Source organism: Coregonus lavaretus (genome assembly GCF_964263955.1).
Source record: "Coregonus lavaretus genome assembly, chromosome: 17".
NCBI classification, from domain to species: Eukaryota; Metazoa; Chordata; class Actinopteri; order Salmoniformes; family Salmonidae; genus Coregonus; species Coregonus lavaretus.
In genome coordinates this window covers 25,025,147-25,051,217 of record NC_140004.1, presented here as the reverse complement: position 1 = coordinate 25,051,217, position 26,071 = coordinate 25,025,147, and the positions used below count along the sequence as shown (strand labels likewise).

At 43.7% G+C, this 26,071-nt stretch overlaps 1 protein-coding gene across 1 annotated transcript in view; it reads right to left on the bottom strand.

Moving 5' to 3' along the window:
* Nucleotides 1–26,071, bottom strand: part of LOC311144624 (inositol polyphosphate 5-phosphatase K-like) — a 45,347-nt gene that overhangs the window by 14,921 nt on the left and 4,355 nt on the right. The window contains exons 2-4 of the mRNA XM_084180668.1: nucleotides 9,227–9,779; nucleotides 8,515–8,622; nucleotides 8,087–8,195 (exon numbers count right to left, since the gene is read on the bottom strand). Of these exons, the coding sequence (XP_084036794.1) occupies nucleotides 8,087–8,195; nucleotides 8,515–8,622; nucleotides 9,227–9,779 (770 nt within the window). The remainder of the gene's footprint in view (nucleotides 1–8,086; nucleotides 8,196–8,514; nucleotides 8,623–9,226; nucleotides 9,780–26,071) is intronic.

Sequence of the window (26,071 nt, the reverse complement as noted above, 5' to 3'; positions counted from 1 at the left end):
TGGGGAGTCTCCCACATGCCTTTTGGCGAACACCAAACGTGTTTGCTTAATTGTTTCTTTAAGAAATTGCTTTTTTCTGGCCACTCTTCAGTAAAGCCCAGCTTTGTGGAGTGTACAGCTTAAAGTGGTCCTATGGACAGATACTCCAATCTCTGCTGTGGAGCTTTGCAGCTCCTTCAGGGTTATCTTTGGTCTCTTTGTTGCCTCTCTGATTAATGCCCTCCTTGCCTGGTCCGTGAGTTTTGGTGGGTGGCCCTCTCTTGGCAGGTTTGTTGTGGTGCCATATTTTTTAAAATGTTTAATAATGGATTTAATGGTGCTCCGTGGGATGTTCAAAGTTTCTGATATTTTTTTATAACCCAACCCTGATCTGTACTACACCACAACTTTGTCCCTGACCTGTTTGGAGAGCTCCTTGGTCTTCATTGTGGCACTTGCTTGGTGGTGCCCCTTGCTTAGTGGTGTTGCAGACTCTGGGGCCTTTCAGAACAGGTGTATATATACTGAGATCATGTGACAGATCATGTGACACTTAGATTGCACACAGGTGGACTTTATTTAACTAATTATGTGACTTCTGAATGTAATTGGTTACACCATATCTTATTTAGGGGCTTCATAGCAAAGGGGGTGAATACACCACTTTTCCGTTATTAATTTTTTTGAATTTCTTTAAACAAGTTATTTTTTTAATTTCACTTCACCAATTTTGACTATTTTGTGTATATCCATTACATGAAATCCAAATAAAAATCTATTTAAATTACAGGTTGTAATGCAACAAAATAGGAAAAACGCCAAGGGGAATGAATACTTTTGCAAGGCACTGTATATAAGCATCCTCTCTGGGCTGTCTGCCTGAAGCCTGCTAACTGTATGACTGTATATAACTGTATGTATGTCTGTCTCTCTGCTGTGTACCAGTGATGTCTCTCTGCTGTGTCCCAGTGATGTCTCTCTGCTGTGTACCAGTGATGTCTCTCTGCTGTGTACCAGTGATGTCTCTCTGATGTGTACCAGTGATGTCACTGTAGCTCAACTGGTAGAGCACGGCGCTTGTAACGCCAAGGTAGTGGGTTTGATCCCCGGGACCACCCATACACAAAAATGTATGCACGCATGACTGTAAGTCGCTTTGGATAAAAGCGTCTGCTAAATGGCATATTTATTTATTTATTTATGTCTCTCTGCTGTGTACCAGTGATGTCTCTCTGCTGTGTACCAGTGATGTCTCTCTCTCTCCTCTTCTCTTTCTCCTCACATTTGCATTGTGCCCTGCAGGATCCAGTGGTCCAGCTCTCCCACTGTTTTGCATGAAGCAGCGAACATAAAGGAGGCCATAGCCTCCTCTACCCTCTCTGTCTAAACAGTAAACCCATGTGAGGGAAAAACGTGATGCATGATTTGACAATCCTGCACTGTGGAATACATGATACAGCATACACCACAGTAGGCCTGTACTCACGATTATCATATTGAGCCTACCCAGCCTGCAATTGTATTTCACTTGTATTTTATTGGTCTAGAGACCAGGTAATAAAGTTTGTGATTCATATTTCTAATTAATGATGGGGGGACTGTTGTAAACGTTTCCTCACTCCAGAGCAGAGATTAAAGTAATGCTGCTCCCTTCCCCTTTCCTCAGTAAACACACCCCGCCCCCATCCACATCCATAAGAAGCCTGACCTCACATCGCTGGGGTCTGTGATGCCTTCAAGGCATTAACAGAGGCACACATCTCCACGAGAGAGAAGGCCCCTCTCGCTTGCATTCTCACTGGCTATTTGGAGGGCTTAGTTGCGTAATGGGCTTTATTGAACCATAAACTGGACTGGGTTTATGTATGTGTGTGTGTGTGTGTGTGTTTCTGTGTAAGGACAGAATGAATGCGCGCCTGTGTGTTCTGTATGTGTGATTGTGTGTAAATTACAGTGTGAATAAGTGTAGATGTGTGATTGTGTATGGGGTTGAAAAACATCTCTGATTAACTTCAGTGAACATTTGAGAGTGCTGCTGAGGGCTGCCAAACCACATTTTGGGTTCATAATACAAAATACATTTGGGGCCCCTAGGCATGTGAGTGTGTGAGTGTGTGTGTGTGAGAGTGTGTGTGTGTGTGTGTGTGTGTGTGTGTGTGTGTGTACGTGCCTGACTTAGGCCTGAGATGAGCTGTTAGCCAGTATCAACAGGGCAGCCCTGGAGTTTTGCAGAGGAAGTCAAGCGCAAATCCAGCTTAGCGTAATGCCGGGCCACAGCTCTGAAGACCATGGGAATATTCATGTGCCCTTCATCTTTCACAAGCTTTTTCTTTACTTCAACTACATTACATTTTTTTCCTGTGATTAGTCTCTAAAAAACAACATTTTTGATTGGTTGATATGTCCACCAAAATAGCAATAGAGGTAGCCTGGGTCTGTTTCTGCTCTCTTGCCAACGCCTTACGGAATTGTCATGCCAAACAAAATGACAGCAATGGGGTTGGCAAGAGCACAAACAGATCTGGGACCAGCCTACAATATCTTCAACAGATGGTGCTGGTTAGAGAAAAATACTTGATTGACTGATTTGTCTGTAGGTTGGATGGTTTGGCAAGCTCTCTTCTGATAGGTCTAATCACCAGCCAAGTCTGACAGTGGGCTGTGAGAGCGGAGGAGAGCGGAAAGAGGGGAGGGAAGTGGGGTATTACTGACAGTGACCTTAGGGTTACAGGTCATTCCATGACTAGACAGACTATTACAATAATACTATTATGGTTCAAGTTCTGAGGTAACACATTGTCGTGATGTGACTTGCATTAATGTGATGACTGTTATTTATCAAATCAATTAACTATGTTTAATTGTTACTTGATTAAATTAATCATGTAACAATTAACTCATTAGGAATTTGGGGCACCACGGAATAAGTTGTTTAACGAGTTACCATCTCCCGAAATTAAACTCTTAGAAGATATATATATATATTTTATATATCGATAACAGTCACTTATGAATCATTACTTCATCAGTCTCATTCTGAACGTCGCATAATCCTTGAACCTGCAAGAACCCTAACCTTACTTATGAGTCAGCAATACAGAAATTGGCTTAAATATTTATTTACTAGCTAACTAAATAATAACACAGAATACATACATACTTAATACATGAGAAAAGTCCCTAGCGGACTAACAACAGCATGACTGCTTGGTTATCAAAAAGGGAGGGGTCAGTAGAAGGAGGGAGAGAGGGACTAAGAGAGTCAAACTTATCATACATACATTTGGAAACTACACTCACAGTAATCAGAATACTTAGCACCCTAACCACCGCCCGTTTGGGTAAGAAATTCAATGTATTTACGTGTAGAATGTCTTCTCCGTCGTCTCTCTGTTGAAACCAATCACTCCTATGGGGAAGGTGTTGATGGGTGTAAGACTCTGGTTTGTCCACCAGAGGTCCCAATGTCCTTTGTAAAGCTTCTCTGGTAGTGAACAGATACTTCAAATGTACCAACGGTTGTCTGAGATGAGATTGTCCTTGCCACCTCGGGTCTTTAGTGAAAGTTCTAGACTACTTTAGATGTCAGCTGCAGACTGGTAATGCTACTGTCTAGTGAGTTTCTTCTTATTGTGTAGAGATTGAGAGTTTCAGAGTTTCTCACCATTTCAAACGTGTGGACTAACATCTCACGTTTCCTGGTCTTAAAGTGTCAACCATTTGTAACGTTCAGTTCCCGCTGCACATCGGCTGGTCTGTAGAGGTTCAACCATTTGTAACGTGAGCTCGCGCTTCACATCGGCTGGTCTTTCTCATTCAAAGTTCTAACCATTCTAAACATGCAGTCACCACTCTCACGTTTTCTGGTCTTTCTGATCTAACCATTTAAAACCGTTTAGCCACAGCTCCACACTTCCTGGTCTAATGTTAATTTGTCTTTCAAGCCTTTATGCCCTCTTGGTAAAAGGGGCGTTCCTACTTGCTGACACGATCTCTGATGGCACTTGGGGCGTGGCTAGTTACTGTGTAAAGGATATGATTAGAAGTTATCTTTTGACTGCTAAAATCACATTCCTCTCTTAACAAAAATAGTTTGATCCATTTTCATATCACATAGACAACGTATTGGATGGAAACTTTACAGATAAAGGGGGTATCCTTCCTACGTTACAGTATTTGGTTCATACAGTTTTTAATAACATCACGAAATAATAAACAATATGACATGATTATTCTTTAGATCCCCACTGACCATTCCAAACATTTCGTGGTCAGGAATAATGTTCCAACATCCACTTTTATTGACGTAAACGTTTTTAGGTGGCAAAGAGTCTCTGGAACAAATAAAATCTCAGTCTTCCCATACTAGAGACCAAAAGGAGTCCTTTTCTGCAAACTATTTATGACCAGCTGTTAAGTCATAAAACCGGCCCAACTCCCCCTTCTCCTCTCCTATGGGAGAGAGGGGGGGTCTGGCTATCTGTCAGCCATTTGCCAAGCTTATCTGGCACCTTCGATCCTCACCAAGGAGTGAGTCATGACAACATAGACTACAGACGCTAACAACCACTCAGACATACAATCCTAACAAATACCCATGCATGCTTGTGAACACATATGCACATAAAAAACTCTCATGAGCAACATTATAAGAGTGTTTTGGAGTCAAGCAGGGCATGATCAGTCTCACTGTCACAGAGCCATCAACACGGAGGGAGCCTTACAGTCCAGAAATAAACCAGCACCCTGGGAGACACCCTCTCGTCTAGCTCTCCGCTGTCTCTCTGCAGCTGATTCATCCTCTCTACCTACCTCTCCAACAGGGCCGAATAATGTGTTAGACACTGACAGGCCAACAAACACAAACCAACCACACTGCACCAGCTGAGGCAGGACCCCCTCCTCTCCCTCTTTCTCTCTTTCAAACACACACACAAGCACATTTGAATAGATGGAGCGTAAATAAGCACATTGGAAACGGATGAGAACTGTTCTCCAACCAATAGTGCTGCTGCAAGGCACAGAGCTGAGAGAGATATAGAGATATTCTGCACAGATTCTGTCAGACAAGGGCCCTGACAGTAAATCTCAGTAAGACAAAAATAATGGTGTTCCAAAAAAGGTCCAGTTGCCAGGACCACAAATACAAATTCCATCTAGACACCGTTGCCCTAGAGCAAACAAAAAACTATACATACCTCGGCCTAAACATCAGCGTGTCATGACTCTCCTGGCTGAGGATCCAAAGGCCTCAGAGCAGCTTGGCAAACAGCTGATAACAACCAGACCCCATCTCACCCACATAAAAGGGAGCTGTGCCGGTTTTGACACCTTAACACTCTGCCATAAATTAGAGAGGAAGGGGATCTCTACCTTGCTCTCCAGTTTTGGTAAAGGAATGTCTTTGTTCCAGAAGACTTTTGCCGCCAAAACTATAAACGTCCAAAAAGTAAACACTGGAACAATATTCCTAACATCCAAATGTTTGGAATGGTCAGTGGGGACACAAAGAATAATCATGTCATATTCTTTATTAGTTTGTGATGTCATTAAGGATGGTATAATGGAATAACTGTAACTCTGAAAGTGTACACGTTCTTATTTATCAAGTTTACATCTAAATGTTGTATAAAATATATGATTAAGTATGAGAGTACTTTTGTGAAGATAGCAATGTGATTTTATTATTCTAATGAGATAATTGTTCGATATAAACTTTTGCCCAGTCAGTAACCACGCCCAAGTGAGCACAGACATTGGGTTGGCGTGATGGCACGCCCCCTTTTTACCCGAGGATAAAAGCCTTAGTAACTAAATGTACATTTAGACCAGAAAGCGTGGAGCTGTGGCTACACGGCTTAAAATGGTTAGACCAGAAAGACCAGCCGACGTGCAGCGGGAGCTGAACGTTACAAATGGTTGACACTCTAAGACCAGGAAACGTGAGACGTTAGTCCACACGTTTGAAATGGTGAGAAACTCTGAAATGCTCAATCTCTACACAAGAAGAAGAAACTCACTAGACCGTAGCATTACCAGTCTGCAGCTGGCATGTAAAGTAGTCTAGAACTTTCACGAAAGACACGAGTTGGGAAGGACAATCCCATCTCAGACAACTGTTGGTACATCTGAAGTATCTATTCTAACGAACACTCCACTCGAAGACAAGCCGAGTCTCACTGAAGTGGGAAAGGACACTTAAACCCTTTTTGAGAAAGTGGTTCAACAGAGAGACGACGATCAAGGACAGCTACGCGTAAATATGCATTGCATTTCTTATCCGAATGAGCGGTGGTTTCCAAATGTAACAACGACAAGTTGAATCTCTTTGTCTCTCCCTTTCACTCTCTTTCTTTTGACCCCTCCTTCCCCTAACCAAGCAGTCATGCTGTTAGTCCACTAGGGACCTGTTTTCAATGTATTACGTTAGTAATCAATAACTTATACCGTGTGTGTGTTTATGTATTCTGTGTTATTATTTAGTTAGCTAGAAAATAAATAATTAAGCCAATTTGTGTATTGCTGACTCATAAGTAAGGTTAGGGTTCTTGCAGGTTCAAGGATTATGCGACGTTATAGAACCCATTGCCCTTCATGATTGTGAGGTCTGGGGTCCGCTCACCAACCAAGAATTCACAAAATTGGACAAACACCAAATTGAGACTCTGCATGCAGAATTCTGCAAAAATATCCTCAGTGTACAACATAAAACACCAAATAATGCACGCAGAGCAGAATTAGGCCGATACCCGGTAATTATCAAAATCCAGAAAAGAGCCGTTAAATTCTACAACCACCTAAAAAGAAGCGATTCCCAAACCTTCCATAACAAAGCCATCACCTACAGAAAGATTAACCTGGAGAAGAGTCCCCTAAGCAAGCTGGTCCTTGGGCTCTGTTCACAAACACAAACAGACCCCACAGAGCCCCAGGACAGCAACACAATTAGACCCAACCAAATCATGAGAAAACAAAAAGATAATTACTTGACACATTGGAAAGAATTAACAAAAAAACACAGCAAACTAGAATGCTATTTGGCCCTAAACAGAGAGTACACAGAATACCTGACCACTGTGACTGACCCAAACTTAAGGAAAGCTTTGACTATGTACAGACTCAGTGAGCATAGCCTTCCTATTGAGAAAGGCCGCCGTAGGCAGACCTGGCTCTCAAGAGAAGACAGGCTATGTGCACACTGCCCACAAAATGAGGTGGAAACTGAGCTGCACTTCCTAACCTCCTGCCAAATGTATGACCATTTTAGAGACACATATTTCCCTCAGATTACACAGATCCACAAAGAATTCGAAAACAAACACAATTTTGATAAACTCCCATATCTATTGGGTGAAATACCACAGTGTGCCATCACAGCAGCAATATTTGTGACCTGTTGCCACAAGAAAAGGGCAACCAGTGAAGTACAAACACCATTGTAAATACAACCCATATTTATGTTTATTTATTTTCCCTTTTGTACTTTTACATTTGAGATGTCTTTATTATTTTGGAACTTTTGTGAGTGTAATGTTTACTGTTAATTTGTATTGTTTATTTCACTTTTGTATATTATCTACTTGACTTGCTTTGGCAATGTTAACATATGTTTCCCATGCCAATAAAGGCCTTGAGAGAGAGAGAGAGAGAGAGAGAGAGAGAGAGAGAGAGAGAGAGAGAGAGAGAGAGAGAGAGAGAGAGAGAGAGAGAGAGAGAGAGAGAGAGAGAGAGAGAGAGAGAGAGAGAGAGAGAGAGAGAGAGAGAGAGAGAGAGAGAGATGAGAGCCTGGCTGGCAGACAGAGGAAGATAATAGATAAACCAACACTGCACACTTGTTTGAAGTAATGAGCCCATCCGCTCCACTATGCCCTCACATATTATACACATCACATGGACTGGGAGAGATATGAGCAGAGAGAACAGCAGAGTCTAGAGACTGGCTCTCACTGCACTTACATTTCAAAACAGTTTTCACAAATGTACATTACATGAGCTCTATTTGTTTGCTCTGCATTACTTCTCTTTTTTGTGTGTGCACCACAACCATGTGGTGTGCATGTGCATCAGTGTGCGTGTCTCTCTGTGTACGTGTCAACCCTTTACTGACCAGTACGTATCCAAAGGGGCTGAGTCTCTCCATGCAGGCGTCGCTCCATTGGTCTGTGAAGAGAACGTCTTTCAGCCTTTTGTTGATCATTGAGTTGACTTCCTGTAGCCTGAGAGTGCAGCAGTAACACACAGTCATTTTAAGGAGACCACAGGTTAGAAAGAGAGAGATAAAAGAGAGGGGAGGAGAGAGAGAGTAAGTGAGAAAGGACTGTAACAAGGAAATGGACGGAGAATAAAACATATGTAGGGGGACACACATATAAAGAGAGCTAAATAGATGGATCAATGTTGTTTAACAGTAAACCCAACCACTCAACCCAGGGGACTGTCTATGGAAGGAGGATGGATATAATGGATAAGAGAGGTCTTCTGGAATACTTGGCGATGAGGACATGGTTGGCTGACTGCCACCAGGGAAAAGCTCACCCAATTATATACATGTCTGTGTTTCCATCCCCAATGTGCAACCCCAGCAGAGCAGTGATGTCATCTGGCGGCATGGCACCGCCCACATTCCATGTGATTAGGTGCACCCTATCAGAGAGAAGGAACACAGAATCTCACAATCACATACAGTATACAATTAATAGAAGCTTGGTTCTCTGAGTATCCACTCTCTCCATTAGCTTAATTAGCATAATAAATGAGAGAGGTTAGCAGAGAGCTCTGACAAAGCCTCGGGGACACTGGGTCTGTGCTGTGAGTATAGAAAATAACACAGAGTGGGAGGTGGGAATATCTCGAACTGCTGACTGTTACAGCTTCTCAATTTGGGAATTTCAGTGGCATAGACACATTGTCTTGAGTTGAGCTTGAGTCAAGAGAGGAAAAGACCTTTAGAAGTAGTAGTCACTAAACCAGGACCTCAATCTCCTCTGGATGTACTCTGGTATTTGTGGTTAATCAGTTTCCTGCCACTGTGATAAAGGGAAATGACTAAAAGTTTAGTTGGTCACATGCCACTGCAAACTGTACTATGGTGCTTGGGGCTATATATTGACAAATTACTGTGTCACCACCACAGCATTGAAGGTCTGAAGCATGCTCTTAAAAAGTGATTTCGGTTCATGTTCAAAACAACTATTATGCTGTAGTGAAAGCTGGATCTGATAGAAAACACATAGAGCCTGGAGCTCACCTGAAGTCTTCCACCACCTGGGACTGTGTGTCCGCGGTGCCCGCCACGGAGAAGGCCCTCTGGGCATGAGGGTTGAGATGGGGAGGTATAGACCTGGAGGACGGTGGCTGGGGCACTGAGGCTGCCCTCATTGAGATGGGGCTCCTGGCCCCTGGGGGGTGGCCTGGGACTTTAGGGCCAGCCTTCAGAGTGGTTTCAGTGGCCCCCCCATGCCCCCCAAGGGGCTTGGCTGCTCCAGGCCGCAGGGGCTTAGAATGGCTGGCCCCAGCTGGAGCATCATGAGTGGATCGGTCCTGGTTGGCCTCTGGAGGGTCAGGTTTGGGATCACAGACGTCCACAGAGCCCTCTATTCTAGGGGTCCTCTGAGGCCGTTGAGGCCGCGCTGGGACTGACAGTTGAGGAGCAGGAGCAGAGGCAGAAGGGTCGGAGGCTGGGGCTTCTGTGCCTGGAGGTGCTGCTGGAGTGGGGGTTAAAACCTCTGCTAGTCCAGGTGGGTTCTCAGGCTGTGGCTGGCTTTGGTTCTGGTTGTCTGGATTCATCTCCCACAAACTCACTGAAAAACAATAGCAGAGGAATGTCATGATCACCATATTCCATCTGAGTGTGCCACGCAGTATAGACAGACCAGATGTTAAACTAGCAATGGAAGACAGAAGTTCCAAATGTCTGGTGAGGGTGGGGAGGGTTATTATGTACTCTCATTGACTCAGCCGTTCATGTGATTGAGCAGTTCACATTCCCCCCATTCCTAGGGTGCTCTGGCAGCATAATGCCAGCCCTGAGTGTCTGGCTGTTTGAACTCTCATGGGCGACTGAGAGCGTCGGAAACAGGGAATTAAGTCGTTCAGGAGGAGAAAGAGAGAGAGAAAAGGAGAGCCCTCCTACACTTCACACCTCTCACAGCTCTTGGACCAACTCCAGAAATAGAATGAGGAGAACAAGCCGGGGTGCCGCTTATCTCAGCAGCTCTCTTTGTACAGGAGCCACCTCGCCTGCCATTCCTCCGGTTACCACGGAGACGCAGAGTAAGTTCATATCAGCTCAGAACACCTGCTAGACACAAGCCACGGAAACCGCTGTAGGGTCTGCAGCAACACAACCTGATAGAATGTTAATGACAACAGAGAGAGAGGGAGAGGGAGAGAGAGAGAGAGACAGAGAGAGAGAGGGGGAGAGAGAGAGAAAGAGAGAGAGAGAGAGAGAGTGAGGGAGGGAGAGAGAGAACCCTAGAGGGCACGTGTAGTAGAGGTCTTCACGGGTCCAACAGACCCAAAATTCTGAGATCCGGATCCTAAATTTTTTGTCTCGAATCTGGATCGGGTCTGATATAAATTGCCACCGGTCTCGGGTATATGCAATCAAAATTGATTTACTGACTAGACCCGATTGGACCCGTCCTCTGTTAATTTAATGTGTGAGGTGATGAGAACTATGCGAGCTTGTTATCTGTGTCAGCCAACTGCAACTCAATAAAACGTATAGCTTATTTACATTTACGTCATTTAGCAGACGCTCTTATCCAGAGCGACTTACAAATTATGTCCACCTGAAACTGGTTCCGGCCACTCACCTCACGTGAGCCTGCTGCTGAGGAGGTAGAGCGAGAGTGAGTGAAAGGAGGCTTGGCCTAGGCTAATGTTGATTGCGAAGATGGAGGCCTTTTCATTGAAGTAAAACAAAAGTTAGTGAAAAAAGTGTATAGTGAAAAGAAGCCGACAAGGGGAATGTCCTCAGTGGGTGGACAAAGATGAGAAGAACGTTGGCACGGCCAAATGGGACTGTGTGCAACTCGCTATTCAGGTTTGATACAATTTTAGAACTTTTATTTATTTTCGTATTTATTTGTTTTATCATTATTATTATTATTATTATTATTATGTATCATTATTATTACTGTAGACCTATTTAAGAATCTAAACCAGTTCTTTAAATATGCTAAAAGTGTTTTGTTTCATTTTGTTGAGACATTTTCATTGGCTAAATTAAGTTCAAACAGTCTTTTTAATTTTGTGCTCCGTATTTAGTTTAAGATAGGTTAAAAGTAAGCCTGTTGTAAAATAAATATAATTAGCCTATTGCTGTCATTTGTTCGGTAGGCCTACGGTAGGAACTCACCTTTGTTGGCAATTGCTGCAATATAAGCCTGTTCAAAACTTTAGTGAAGGTTTAAACCAGTTCAGTTTAAATATGTGTTTTGTTTTATTCTGTTGAGCCATTTTCTTTGGCCAAATTAAGTTCCAACTATAATGTTGTGTTTGTGTCACGATCGTCGTAATAAGTGGACCAAGGCGCAGCGTGATATGCGTACATCTTTTAATTGAGTACTATTAACAGTAATGATACAACAACAAAACAACAAAACGAAACGTGAAGTCCTCGGTCATAAAACACAAACCTACACGGAACAAGATCCCACCAATGACAAGTGCACAACAGGCTGCCTAAGTATGGTTCCCAATCAGAGAGAACAAGACACAGCTGCCTCCGATTGGGACCCACCCCGGCCAACACAGAAACACACGATCTAGAAAAGAACACATAGAAAACAAAACATAGACACTACACATATAAACTAACACCCTGGCTCAACATATAAGAGTCCCCAGAGCCAGGGCGTGACAGTACCCCCCCCCCTAAGGCGCGGACTGCGACCGCGCCAACTAAACCCAACAGGGGAGGGGCCGGGTGGGCATTCCGCCTCGGAGGCGGATCCGGCTCCGGGCGTGACCACCACCCTCTAACTACCCCCCCGTAGCGCCCCTGGTCTGGTCCCGCTGGCTGGAGCTGGACATCGGTGGAGCGGATTGCTTAGGCTCCGGTGTGGAGCAGCTGACCGGTACCTGACAAGGCACCGGTGAAACAGGCACGGGCTGTGCCGGACTGACGACGCGCACCACAGGCTTGGTGCGGGGAGCAGGGACGGGCCGGACCGGACTGGCGACACGCACCACTGGCTTGGTGCGGGGAGCAGGAACGGGCCGGACCGGGCTGACGACGCGCACCACTGGCTTGTGCGGGGAGCAGGAACGGGCCGGACCGGGCTGACGACGCGCACCACTGTCTTGGTGCGGGGAGCAGGAACAGGCCGGACCGGGCTGACGACGCGCACCACTGTCTTGGTGCGGGGAGCAGGAACAGGCCGGGCCGGGCTGGCGACGCGCACCACAGGCTTGGTGCGAGGGGCAGGAACAGGCCGGGCCGGGCTGGCGACGCACACCACAGGCTTGGTGCGGGGGGCAGGAACAGGCCGGGCTGGGCTGGCGACGCACACCACAGGCTTGGTGCGGGGAGCAGGAACAGGCCGGGCCGGGCTGGCGATGCGCACCACAGGCTTGGTGCGAGGGGCAGGAACAGGCCGGGCCGGGCTGGCGACGCGCACCACAGGCTTGGTGCGAGGGGAGGGAACAGGCCGGGCCGGGCTGGCGACGCGCACCACAGGCTTGGTGCGAGGGGCAGGAACAGGCCGGGCCGGGCTGGCGACGCGCACCACAGGCTTGGTGCGGGGAGCAGGAACAGGCCGGGCCGGGTTGGCGACGCGCACCACAGGCTTGGTGCGGGGAACAGGAACAGGCCGGACCGGGCTGTGGAGACGGACTGGAGGTCTGGAGCGAAGAGCTGACACAACCCGTCCTGGCTGAATGCCTATTTTTACACACTCTGTGTGAGGCATCAGCACAGGACGTACAGGGCTGTGTACTCGTACTGGCACTACAGCACGTGGCACTGGCGCAGGATATCCGGGACCGAGGAGGGGTACTGGAGGCCACGAGCGTTGAGCCGGCACACTCCGTCCTGGCTGCATGCCCACCTTAGCACGACACGTGCGTGGTGCTAGCACAGGACGTACAGGACTGTGCCGGACCACTCGCGGCACAGTACGCAGCTCCGCATACCTCGGAACCTGCCCAGTCTCACACTGCCTAGCCTGAGTACGGGGAGTTGGCTCTGCTCTACCTCTAGGCTCCGCCAACCTCCCTTCCAGCCCCCCAAACCCGGTGGCCTCCTCTCCTAATCCACAAACTCGCCCTGTAGCTGCCTCCAGCAGCCCCGTCGTCCATGCCGTGTGCCCCCCCCCCAAAAAAATGTCTTGGGGTTGCCTCTTGCATGTCCGACATCGGCACGGTTGGCGCCGCTGCTCCTCTCAATGGCGCGCGCCTCCACCGTCTCCTCCCACGGACGGCGATCCATTCCGGCCTGGATTTCCTCCCAAGTCCAGGATCCCTGCCCGTCCAAGATCTCCTCCCAAGTCCAGGCTGTCTGCTCCTGGACACGCTGCTTGGTCCTGTTATGGTGGGATCTTCTGTCACGATCGTCGTAATAAGTGGACCAAGGCGCAGCGTGATATGCGTACATCTTTTAATTGAGTACTATTAACAATAACGATACAACAACAAAACAACAAAACGAAACGTGAAGTCCTCGGTCATAAAACACAAACCTACACGGAACAAGATCCCACCAATGACAAGTGCACAACAGGCTGCCTAAGTATGGTTCCCAATCAGAGACAACAAGACACAGCTGCCTCCGATTGGGAACCACCCCAGCCAACACAGAAACACACGATCTAGAAAAGAACACATAGAAAACAAAACATAGACACTACACATATAAACTAACACCCTGGCTCAACATATAAGAGTCCCCAGAGCCAGGGCGTGACAGTTTGCCACAATATAATAGAATTACCGGCAGGCCTATGTAGGGCTACTCGCACTCAAACCATGAAAAGGAAAAACCAAAAAGGGCGAGATGCAAAATGTAATTTAATGTCGCCATATAATAATATAATGACTTCACTGACTTTTGATATTACACTAATAAAGTTAATAAACTTTTGTGAAGGTTTGTTGTGGTATGGCTATTATTAGGCTTAGCTACTGCAGGCCTATGAAGGCAGTACGCACCAGCGTTCCAACTCTCTCTGACAATTGAACTTGAGGTCAGGAAGAATGTTTCAGGCCTACCAGAGTTACTCCTTTAATCTAACAATATAATGCTTATCTTTATTTAAAATATTTGGATCGAAAATTAACGAATTAGCCTCCTTCTGTACGCCTATCTGTATAATAGTAGCCAATCTGAAAAGAATAAAGAATGCATGTTGGTGTCAGGAACATGGCGCCGGCATATCTCTATCTTTCTCTCGGTCTCTAGGGCTAGGCCTAAACTTCTCTTCCATTATATTTATTTAAAAAATATTAATATACTGTAGAGTGGACGCCTAGGCCTATATGCATGCAATGCCCTGATGCATTTAGCGCTCAAATCTCTGACAGCTGAACCGTGGGGTGGACAATTATTGTTTTAGGAAAGTAAAAATCAATAAAACAACAGGCTATAAAGTTTTGAATATGCTACATATCAAAACACAACTAATAGTTTTTTGTTATTTGTTATAGGCAGTTTTTAAGGACACGTAAGTAACTGTGGATAATTTGGCCAATATCACTTGTTTATTGATGGCGCTGGCAGCGCCCAGTCAGAGGTTTCTTTCTATCTTTCTATCTGAACGGGTCCTCGGGTCCATTGTCCTCAGGTCCATTCGGAATGGGCGTCCGTTTAAACAAATATATATTATGCATGCCTGGTCGGGTGGGAAAGCCACGATCCTTTTCAGAACGGGTCCAAGTTTTTGGACCCGTGAAGACCTCTAACGTGTAGTATGATGATGCAGCATCTGGCTTGTGAGTGTCCATGGGGCTGGGAGAGATGACTCAGGGCCAGTCTGGGCCCCCTTCCCATTCCCATCACTCAACCACAGTGGTCAGGAGAGAAACGTGAGGAGAGACGCCTGGCTGGGGGAGAGACGTCATCTCTCAGATTGGCCCAGGAAATAGAAGGAGGGCACCTCTTGACTGCCAAGATCGTTGGGCATCCATCCAACACAACATTCACTCACCCTCTATAAGGTCTATCTGAAAGTACTGACACCATACCGTATCTTTATCACAGAGCAAATGGCAGTGCAGTGTAACAGTAGGATAGGTCCATATCTTAACTGCAGGCAAATTATCATAAACAAGACAGGAAAACAAGGAGGGATGGTGTGAAAACGAAGCGGCTAGATCTTTATCATCCACTAATATTTACAAGTCTCTTAAACCAAAAACATACAACAATTCTTATCTGCTCTCACAATAAGTCACATGACTTTCTGCAGCCAGGGTCATGAACTCTATGCAGAGAGCAGATAGGAGAGCTACAGCTCCTTGAAGGTCAGTCCAATTCACGTGACATGTCCCCTTGAGATGTACATTCATGATAACATGGTGGTGTTTATGTGGACCAATAGCCTGGTCCCTGAGCACGTCTATAGTCCACGTATGGTGTTTTTGTGGAGGAATGTGGAGAAGGGTGGCTGGTGATTCGGCACACGTGGGAGAGGGTGGGTACAAAACGAGCAGTGCTGACTGGGGATGAGCGTCAGGCAGGCTGACTATATCATCCTATGTCTCTCAACACAGTAGCCTTTATCATGTTTGTTCTTTTCCCATTTGTACACATTGTCTCTCTCTGGTATGATCTCATTCTCCATGCCATAGCCCCCTTCACTTCCACTCCTTAGCTCCCTTTTTCTCTCCATCGTCTCCATCTCACACACACTGTTCCTCTCTCATTTATTCTCCTCTATTTTGCCTCTTCTCTGTAATTTTCTATTCACTCTGTTTAACTCTGCCTGTCTATCTAATTCTACACCTAAAATTATGGCTACGCTCACTCTCTGCCTCTCAATCGCTCTACACTCTGATGTGACACTTGTGCTGTGCACTTGGCTGGCTAACGTGAGCTGTATGTCCCACTCAGCCAACCCCCTCACAGTCGCTATCTGTGACGTCAACATGTCACAGTCCCGATGGCCGCTGTCACATACAGCTAGCGATAACTACAGTATCAGCAGCCAATGGAGTGATGGGGGATGAGGTCTGGACAGAATTACTGGATGACTAGAAAGGGAGGATAGGGGAGGTAGTGGGACTGATAGTGAGCAATACAAAAAGCAGGAAGATATGAAATTAAGATCATTATTTAGGAAAAAGGAAATGCCCTGACTGACTAAGGGAATGGAGAGTGCACACTATATTATGAGCAGGACAATGTTAGCTATCTACTGTACGTACATCTTCCCTGAGAACTACACATGGGCCTGAATAGACAGGCTACACTGACTGACAGCAACTACTTCTCATTCCACACATGTTCTACAGGGAGAAAGAGCGGAATGATTTGATAATAGCAAATCTGTCATGATGTTGACATGCACCCCCCTGAGATAGCAAGAGTGTCACGGATTCAGCCGAGGCTGCTCCTCCTCCTTGCTCGGGCAGGCTTCGGCGTTCGTTGTCACCGGAGTACTAGCTGCTACCGATCTATGGTTCTGTGTTCTACTTGTCTTGTCTTGATTGTTCACACCTGTTTCCCATTATCATTGATCACTGCCCTATTTAACCCTCTGGCTCCCACTGTATGTTGTGCGTGTTTGTTCATGTTTGGTTGTCGTCTGGTGAGCGGGTTTGTTTCCTCCCTGCGTGGAGGTTATGTTATTTGAGGTTACCTATGAGTAAAGTATGTTTTCGATTAGCTCTGTGTCCTGCGCTTGACTTCGTCCTACCGCATCACACTGACATCCTGACAAAGAGGGGCAGCAGGAGCAAAAGAGAGGCCATCCTTACAGCAAACACCACACAAGAATACATACAGCTCTAAAAAGTAAATATCTATAGACTGTAGAACAAATAGCAAAAACAAATGGCCCTACATTACCAGTCATAACCAAAGCTTCACATGAGAGGTGCTTTGTATTAATGATTTCAAATGCCCTGCGCAGATATAGGATTGAAATAACTCAATACTGTATTTCATTCTCTTCAAGGTTATTCTGAATATTTCCTATATGCGTTCTGATGTAGCCTATCAGAACATAAACCAAAACAATTTAGCTGATATACTGAACAGTGGTGGTCTCTCTGCAGGTTTTCATTCAAATCAATGACTCTGGCAGCATTGTTAAGACTGATCACATTCAGCCCACATCTTCTGTGTTAATGGTTTAAATTACAGCTGAAGAGCAGAGCATGCTGCTCTGCTTTGCTTTGCTGCGCTCCAGGGCCATATGTCCCTCCTGACAGGGATACAAATGATGTACTGCTGCTGCCACAATTGTAGACGGACATCTTTAAGGTCCTAGTGCTACTGGGACCCAGAAGAAACCGCCCCCACCCACCACCCCCACATCCCAGACCTCAGTTTCCAGAAACCTCAAATACAAAGGGTCACCTCGTCATGGAAACAGAAATATTCAATAATAAAAATGTATCCTCCTTTGTCACAAGACCCCAGGCCCTACTGGTCTCACTTAACTAGTCTAACTACTATAGAACCACTGCATGCAGTCCTGAACCCTCAACATTACTCCACATGACTGTATGAATAGTAAAGTGAGTAGGTATTCTATAACAGCGATGAATGAAACCCTCCTCAGTAGGCTTTGAGAAGCTGGCATACTTTGGCTGGACAGGGTAGTAGAAGACTTTCCTTCTGATGTTAACAGTGAAAGACAAGTCAAGACAAGTCACGTCTGGGTAATAGGATTTGATGACTATCTCGCTGCAGAGGCAGCATGTCTGAGCCAGTAACCTGAAAGAATCAAACAAATTGTACAGAGAGTAACAAAATAGAAAAAAAGAGCTCCAGTCATTAAGGAGAATCAGTAGAGGCAGAACACAAGGCGGCTGTGCTTGGATGACTGGAACATTAGACAGGCCCCATGGATCTGGACGACTAATGCCTGCATGTGCGTGGAATTAAAGGCTTATGCAATCTCAAAGGGAAGTCAATTAAATGCCCAAGTGTTCCGTCCTGCCTGCTGCTATCTTTTTAATGAGAAATATGAAATCCCTTCAAAAGGCCTTGCCAGAGGATGCGACAACACAACATGCTTTTGGGTTTGTGTGAGTGGATGAGTGCGAAGGGGGGTGAATTCATAATCTCGACACTGACTGAACTGTGGGACCAACAATCCTACAATTTAACCAGTGGGCATGTGGTTACAGGAACATGATTGGATGGGTGTACAATATTTTGGGTTTTGTTTTTAACAGAAATTAGGACACAAATAATGAATCTCAAATAATGAATAATGAACAAATAATGAATAATGAACAGAGGCGTATAGCTGCACATTAAGATGAAAAAAGTGAACTAATTTACTCTTTGCCTGAGTCGCTATCTTCTGAGGGTTGTTCAGTCTGTGAGCTGTAGAATGAGACCATGAGAGGCCTGTAGGACTGAAAGCTATTGGCAGGAGCTTCAAGGACTCAGCCAAAGAGTCAAACAGCCTGATAATAAGAGACACTAGGGGTGTGAACGTCTGAGGGGTGTGAACGTCTGAGGGGTGTGAACGTCTGAGGGGTGTGAACGTCTGAGGGGTGTGAACGTCTGAGAGCAATAAGATCCAGTAAAATAAGCATATTAATGGTATAGAAATGCAAATAATATCTCTCGATGATTTGAATTGCAGATGCCTTTGTGAAGTTATGATATATATATATACAAAAATATATGTTCTTATAACAACACATGTATCAATTATATATAAATGGGTTATTACCACTTCAAAATATAGTGAATGTATCCATTTTTTGGCATCAAAACGAACCTTATGTCTGCAGGAAACCACATCAGTCTGTAGTCAATACTTATTTTTGTATCCATCAAATGTGAAAAATGTCAGCACTGTGAGTTCACCAGTTTACATTGCCAGAGGGCATAGGCCAAGCTAATATAATTACAATAACCAGGGTTGTAATGTTTTTTCTACCAGTCAGAGAGGAAAAATGTCCAACTAAAAGCTACAGCAAGTTACAGTTGAAATGACCAAATAGTTTAAATGACCAAATAGTTGAAATGACCAAAAAAAGCAAACTGAATTAAAAAGAAAGCCATTCTGAGATGAGATCATATCTTCAGTCTCATGTTCTTTAGCATATCACAGATATCTTGGCAAGTTGACTTGTGTATACAACAGCCATTGGTCCTAATGTTTTAAATGAAGTGACTGACTGAAGAGATATAAACGTGTAAATGGATTTATTCAGGAATCCAATCAACCAATGACTGAATGAAGCCAGTCGCTTGTGTGGCCTAATTCTGCTCCTATTTCAAGGGCATTCTGAGAGAAAAAAGGTGGGTTTCATTTGGTGTCTCAGTCTCAGATCTTATCTCAGAGCATGTTTGTGTATGTGTTAGAGAGATAAAGACAGAGAGAGGGCATCTGTGTGTCTTCATCAGTGAATGTGTGTGATAACAACATGATTGTAAATCATGACCAGAATATGGGTGTAGTGCCCAACATAGTTACCACATGTTAATTAGTACAAATGTGTACAAACACTGATGCATGGGGGAACACCAGTCTAGTTGCACAAATGATTTTTTCCACTAGACATAACATTGCCCTAGGAGGTTTTCATTATAATAATAATAATAATATGCCATTTAGCAGACGCTTTTATCCAAAGCGACTTACAGTCATGCGTGCATACATTTTTGTGTATGGGTGGTCCCGGGGATCGAACCCACTACCTTGGCGTTACAAGCGCCGTGCTCTACCAGCTGAGCTACAGAGGACCACAATTATGATACAATCACTCTCCAAACTACTTGCTGACCTCTCATCTACCCACATGGGCCCAGTGGTCATATTCCTGTATCTGAACGCCAACCTCTCTTCACTTCCTGAAGCTGTGTAACTCAATCAGAGCAAAAAATAACATGATAGAGAAGCAGAGTATGGATGGATGCCATGCTTTCATACGATGGCATATGAGTAAATACAATGGTAGCACTACAATACATACAATTCATATTAGCATAATATGATTTGTACCAATAACCCATGGTGCATTTCACTGCTTTTCTGAGTAAGACAACTCAAACTGATAATGTAAACAAGAACACTGACAGGGTTTGTTTAGATTGCATGGCACCACCAAGTGGGCAAGATTTTGTTTTGATAGCTTGTTGTGATCATGTTTATTCAATGTAATAACTCTGGGTTCTACATGTGGCTGTCAAAGGACACCAGATTAAATACATAAAATCATCAGAAATTATGATCAGGATTCGATTCAGTGTTGTGCTCAGGTCGCCTACATTGTCAGCAGCATGCAACGACTTGTCATTACTATAAGTACAGTAGTTAATATGTCATTACATAACTACATCACCTTTTCAGTCAAGATTACAGATGAAAGGATGTCAGACGACGAAATAACCCTCTGAATGAAGACTTGGTTAGTTGAGTATAGCCTGATGCTTGTTCGGCGCCTACCTCTCCTGACGATGAATAGGTCTGGGCTATTACTGTGTTTACTGCTTGTCAGAGGATGAGGTTTAAATAGCCTTTCCCCTTTACGATACTTTTATAATATCAGACCTGCCTGTCCTGACGTTCTTCAAATGTAACCATCGGCATCCAAGCGCGTTCCACACTGGCGATGTCCGAGTGCAGGACAGGTACGCTGCAAAGTGAAGTGTTTCGAGGTTCCACGCTCACGGCAGGCAGATACATTTCATAAACAAACGAGGTGTACATCCATATTCACCCGTTGCGCTTACTAGCTTCTGAATGATAAAACAACCTTTACACGGCGAATGCAAATGCTGCGTCGATTAAACCGTTATGGCTTGCACTGTTTGGTAGCCTATGCCCTTCAATTTGTGAACACTCGTTCGGCCGGTTCCGTACAAGAACGCCCACTCTACAACTACGCGATGTTCTCTTGATGATGAGTGGTTACGCCTCGATCACACCGACAGTGTCAGCGATCAGACAGCCTACAGTAGGCTTTTTATCTTGGAGCTTTACCGCCGCACAGCGGTTAGATTTGTGAACTGGCCATTTACAGAAATGGTACTGTGAAGGTTGCTCAATGTCGCACAATTTGGCGAGGTGGGGCGTGCGTCTTTGCGCGTCTTTCCAATCTTTCATGAACATTAACAGTAGAATAAATGTGCCTCAAGACGTCTTATTTACAATTTATTACAATCAGTCCTATCCGTGCCATAGGTGCCCTAGCGCTAGGCTATACCCGCACAGGCGCCTGTATAAGCTACCTAATGGGAAGCAGTGTTTCACCGCGCGGTGCCGCCCCCTAGTGTACATGGGCGGGAAGCTATAGGCCGCCTACTACACCTGCATCCCTTCACAGACTCCAGGGGTGCACCTCTCCATATTTAAACGTCTTATTGTTACTTCAGTAGTCCTCCAAGGTTTTATTATGTCTGATGTGGCCTATTATTTACCAATGGACCACTACTTGTGTTTCAAAGGGTTTCTCAGTTAGGCTACCAGAGGCAGTATCCTAGTCAAAATTCAGTTCCCACGAACTACACAAGACAGAATTACCTTGGGTCCCAGTTCCACCATCAAGCTCTTGATAGTGAGGGAATAGGATGTCTAATTTAAAGCGACAGCATTGTAATACTGTATTGTATTATCATTGAACATACTGTATGTCCCCCATCTATTACAATGACAATAACATCAAATAAGGCCATAATGGGCACATAATAAAAGCTCCACTTTTCTAGAGACAATACAGAGATAATTAGCAATGTGACAATAAGACAGGCATTCATAATTGAAGGTTCATATTTTATATTCATTAATAGGTTTACCCACTGTCTGTATGCATAAGAACTGTGTATTTCCTCTGACAAATAGCTATTAAGCTCTGAGCTGAAATTACACTAAATAAACTCCAGGTTTAAGATAAACCTTTAAAAACAGAATCCTAACATCAGCATCACCACTAATGAAATTATCACTCTTAATGAGCTTTACTGAACAAAAATAGAAACGCAACATGCAACAATTTCAAAGATTTTACTGAGTTACGTTTCATATAAGGAACTCAGTCAATTGAAATAAATTCATTAAGCCCTAATCTTTGGATTTCACATGACTGGGAATATAGATATGCATCTGTTGATCACAGATACCTAAAACGATGTTGGTAGAGAAATGAACATTCAATTCTCTGGCAACAGCTCTGGTGGGCATTCCTGCAGTCACCATGCCAATTGCACGCTCCATCAAAACTTGTGACAAAACTGCACATTTTAGAGTGGCCTTTTATTGTCCCCAGCACAAGGTGCATCTGTGTAATGATCATGCTGTTTAATCAGCTTCTTGATATGCCACACCTGTCAGGTGGATGGATTATCTTGGCAAAGGAGAAATGCTCACTAACAGGGATGTAAACAAATTTGTTGTCAACATTTGAGAGAAATTTGATTTTTGTGGGTATGGAACATTTCTGGGTTCTTTTATTTCATCTCATGAAACATTGGGCCAACACTTTACATGTTGTATTTATATTTATGTTCAGTATATAAACCCACAATGGATAGCCCTGTCCCTCTCTTCTCATATCATATCATGACTTTGATCTCATATGATTGTATGTGCCTGACAAACATCCTCCTTAGGTAGCTGGCTCATTCTGAAGCTGTGATTGACAGCACCAAAGTTACCTAGGCAACATCCCAGGGTTCCTGTCCCCCCACATAGGACCTACTGTATGACTTCCTGAATGACAGTGTAAAACCTCTGTAAAACTTCAAATGTGAGTGAAATTCCCCCACTGATTGTTGTGGATGGGAATGGGTCTTGCTCAGTACCATCCCAAATGTACCTCTATGTCTGAATTAGTGTCTGCAGTTAACAAGGCTCTTGGGCTGAAAATATAATATTATGAGCCGTCCTCCCCTCAGCAGTGGAGGCTGCTGAGGGGAGGACGGCTCATAATAATGGCTGGAACAGAGCAGATGGAATGACATCAAACACATGGAAACCATGTGTTTGATGTATTTGAAACCATTCCACCAATTCCGCTCCAGCCATTACCACGAGCCCGTCCTCCCCAATTAAGGTGCCACCAACCTCCTGTGGTTGACCGTTCCTAAAATTAGAACAAACACAGTCTCAGTGAACCAATCTCGCTCCCAACCACAGCATGCGACAATAACACCCTCTTATGACAACATAGATCAACTAAGAATAGCCCAACACTGGCATGGCAAACACATACTGCCATTGCAAAAGGAAAAACCTCAGCAACAATGCTAACATGTTGGAACCAAAAGCCTATGTTGCCATCAGAGCATGTGAGCGGAGTTTAGCGGTTAGGTGCGGTGCTCCATGTCTTTTCCTACTGCTCCATTAAATCCGCTCCGCGCACACAGGAAAAAAGACTGCTGCTCCAAATTCGCTCCATTCATTAAAATCACAATTTTTATATTACCCCCGTACTTTTAAAAAAACGCCTAGTTCATTTGCCTAAGCATGACCTTCATCCACATACAATTTTTTTCCCAAACGATGCTTTTTTGTGTCAGCAATTAGACATTGTTCTTAGGGGGACTAGTTACCTCTTAGTACCCTAGCTTATTTGAAATTATGTTTGCTTCTTACATTCAACTTTTCATGTTAATTCAAATACTTTTCATTCAAATCCATATGGTTTGGTTTCAATACTTAAAAAACAATTGGTAGGTCCAGGTAGTCACAAAAATAGATGGGTGTTGGTTAAATTGTGATTTTAATGAATGGAGCGAATTTGGAGCAGCAGTCTTTTTTCCTGTGTGCGCGGAGCGGATTTAATGGAGCAGTAGGAAAAGACATGGAGCACCTTTAAAAAAAACGCCTAGTTCATTTACCTAAGCATGACCTTCATCCACATACCATTTTTTTCCCAAACGATGCTTTTTTGTGTCAGCAATTAGACATTGTTCTTAGGGGGACTAGTTACCTCTTAGCACCCTAGCTTATTTGACAATTTAACCAACACCCATCTATTTTTGTGACTACCTGGACCTACCAATTGTTTTTTAAGTATTGAAACCAAACCATATGGATTTGAATGAAAAGTATTTGAATTAACATGAAAAGTTGAATGTAAGAAGCAAACATAATTTCAAATAAGCTAGGGTACTAAGAGGTAACTAGTCCCCCTAAGAACAATGTCTAATTGCTGACACAAAAAAGCATCGTTTGGGAAAAAAATGGTATGTGGATGAAGGTCATGCTTAGGCAAATGAACTAGGCGTTTTTTTAAAAGTACGGGGGTAACTACCCCCCCCCCCCCCCCCGGGGGTGCCAGTTACCCCATAGAAGATTATTGCATAGGGTTTCACACAAGTGTGTTAAAATCCATTTAATCTGTTTTATTTAGAAATGCTTAGTAAGTAATACTTAAAAGCTAAGTCTAGTTGTCTTATTTTAATTATTTAAATAACATATGGGGGGGAAATGGTGTTGCACATGTCACCATTAATATCCGCACTATGAGGAGATTTGATGTAAAGCCCCTCTTTTTACCTCACCTGCACATTCATTTTTTTTGTTCTTTCTTTGTTGTTCCTTTTCCATACGATTGCAGTAAATATTATTTGAATAATGCAAGATTTTAAAATGACATTGAGGAACAAAAGGTTTTCAATAGTTGTTTTTAATTCATAAAATAAATATTCATTGGAATATTGGAATGGAATATAACTAATGACATTCAATAACATTGGAATATAACATTTGATAACAATAACTAATAACTTAACAAATTAATTCAGTGTAAAATTGTGGCCCCTGGGGGCTAGTTACTCCTTTAGGTTATTAATATTTTTCTATGTGACATTTAGACAATGATTTTTAGTTTATAAATACTTTGCTACAATGACACACTTAGTTATCTACCCACCTCGTTCCTTTCTTTTAGCATGTGCATGGAGTAAGTACACCATCATGCTTTTGGGATACGTGTCTTTTCAGATTCCACAATCTATTTGCATTGTCCTCCCCACCCCACCCCACCCCACCCCCTATTTTACGCTGCTGCTATTCTGTTTATTATCTATGCATAGTCACTTTAACTCTACCCCCATGTACATATTACCTCAATTACCTCGACTAACAGGTGCCCCCGCACATTGACTCTGTACGGGTACCCCCTGTATATAGCCTCCCTACTGTTATTTTATTTTATTGCTGCTCTTTAATTATTTTTTATTTTTTACTTATCTATGTTTTACTTAAGATTTTTATTTTTTTACTGCATTGTTGGTTAAAACCTATTACAGTGAAAAAATAACATGCTATTGTTTGAGGAGCCTGCACAACAACAAAAAACTTATCACAGCAACTGGTTTGATACATTCCCCTCTGAAGGTAAATAATGTACTTACATTCAGTAATCTTGCTCTGATTTGTCATCCTAAGGGTCCCAGAGATAAAATGTATCATAGGTCTGTTTGATAAAATCAATTTTTATATTAAAATGTAGGAACTGGGTTCTACAGTTTGAACCCCTGCTGTCTCTGGCTCCACACCCACCCCATCTGGCCATCTAGTGTGAAAGTTAGTGTATAAGCTAATGATCCATCATGTATGACATTCCTGGGAGTGTGTAAACTTACATTTTGTATTACCATATAATTTTTGTATGTTATCTATAGTTGTGTACTTGAAAATGTATCAATTGACCAATTCGGCACATTTGGGCAGACTTGATACAAAATAGTCCAGTATTGCAACGCTTCACTGGATCAATCTGAAACTTTGCACACTGCTGCCATCTAGTGGCCAATATCTAAATTGCGCCTAAACTCCTATATAATATTATGGCCTTTCTCTTGCATTTCAAAGATGATGGAACAATTTTTTTATAGAAAACGCATGTTTTTTTTGTTTGTATTATCTTTTACCAGATCTAATGTGTTATATTCTCCTACATTAATTTCACATTACCACAAACTTCAAAGTGTTTCCTTTCAAATGGTATCAAG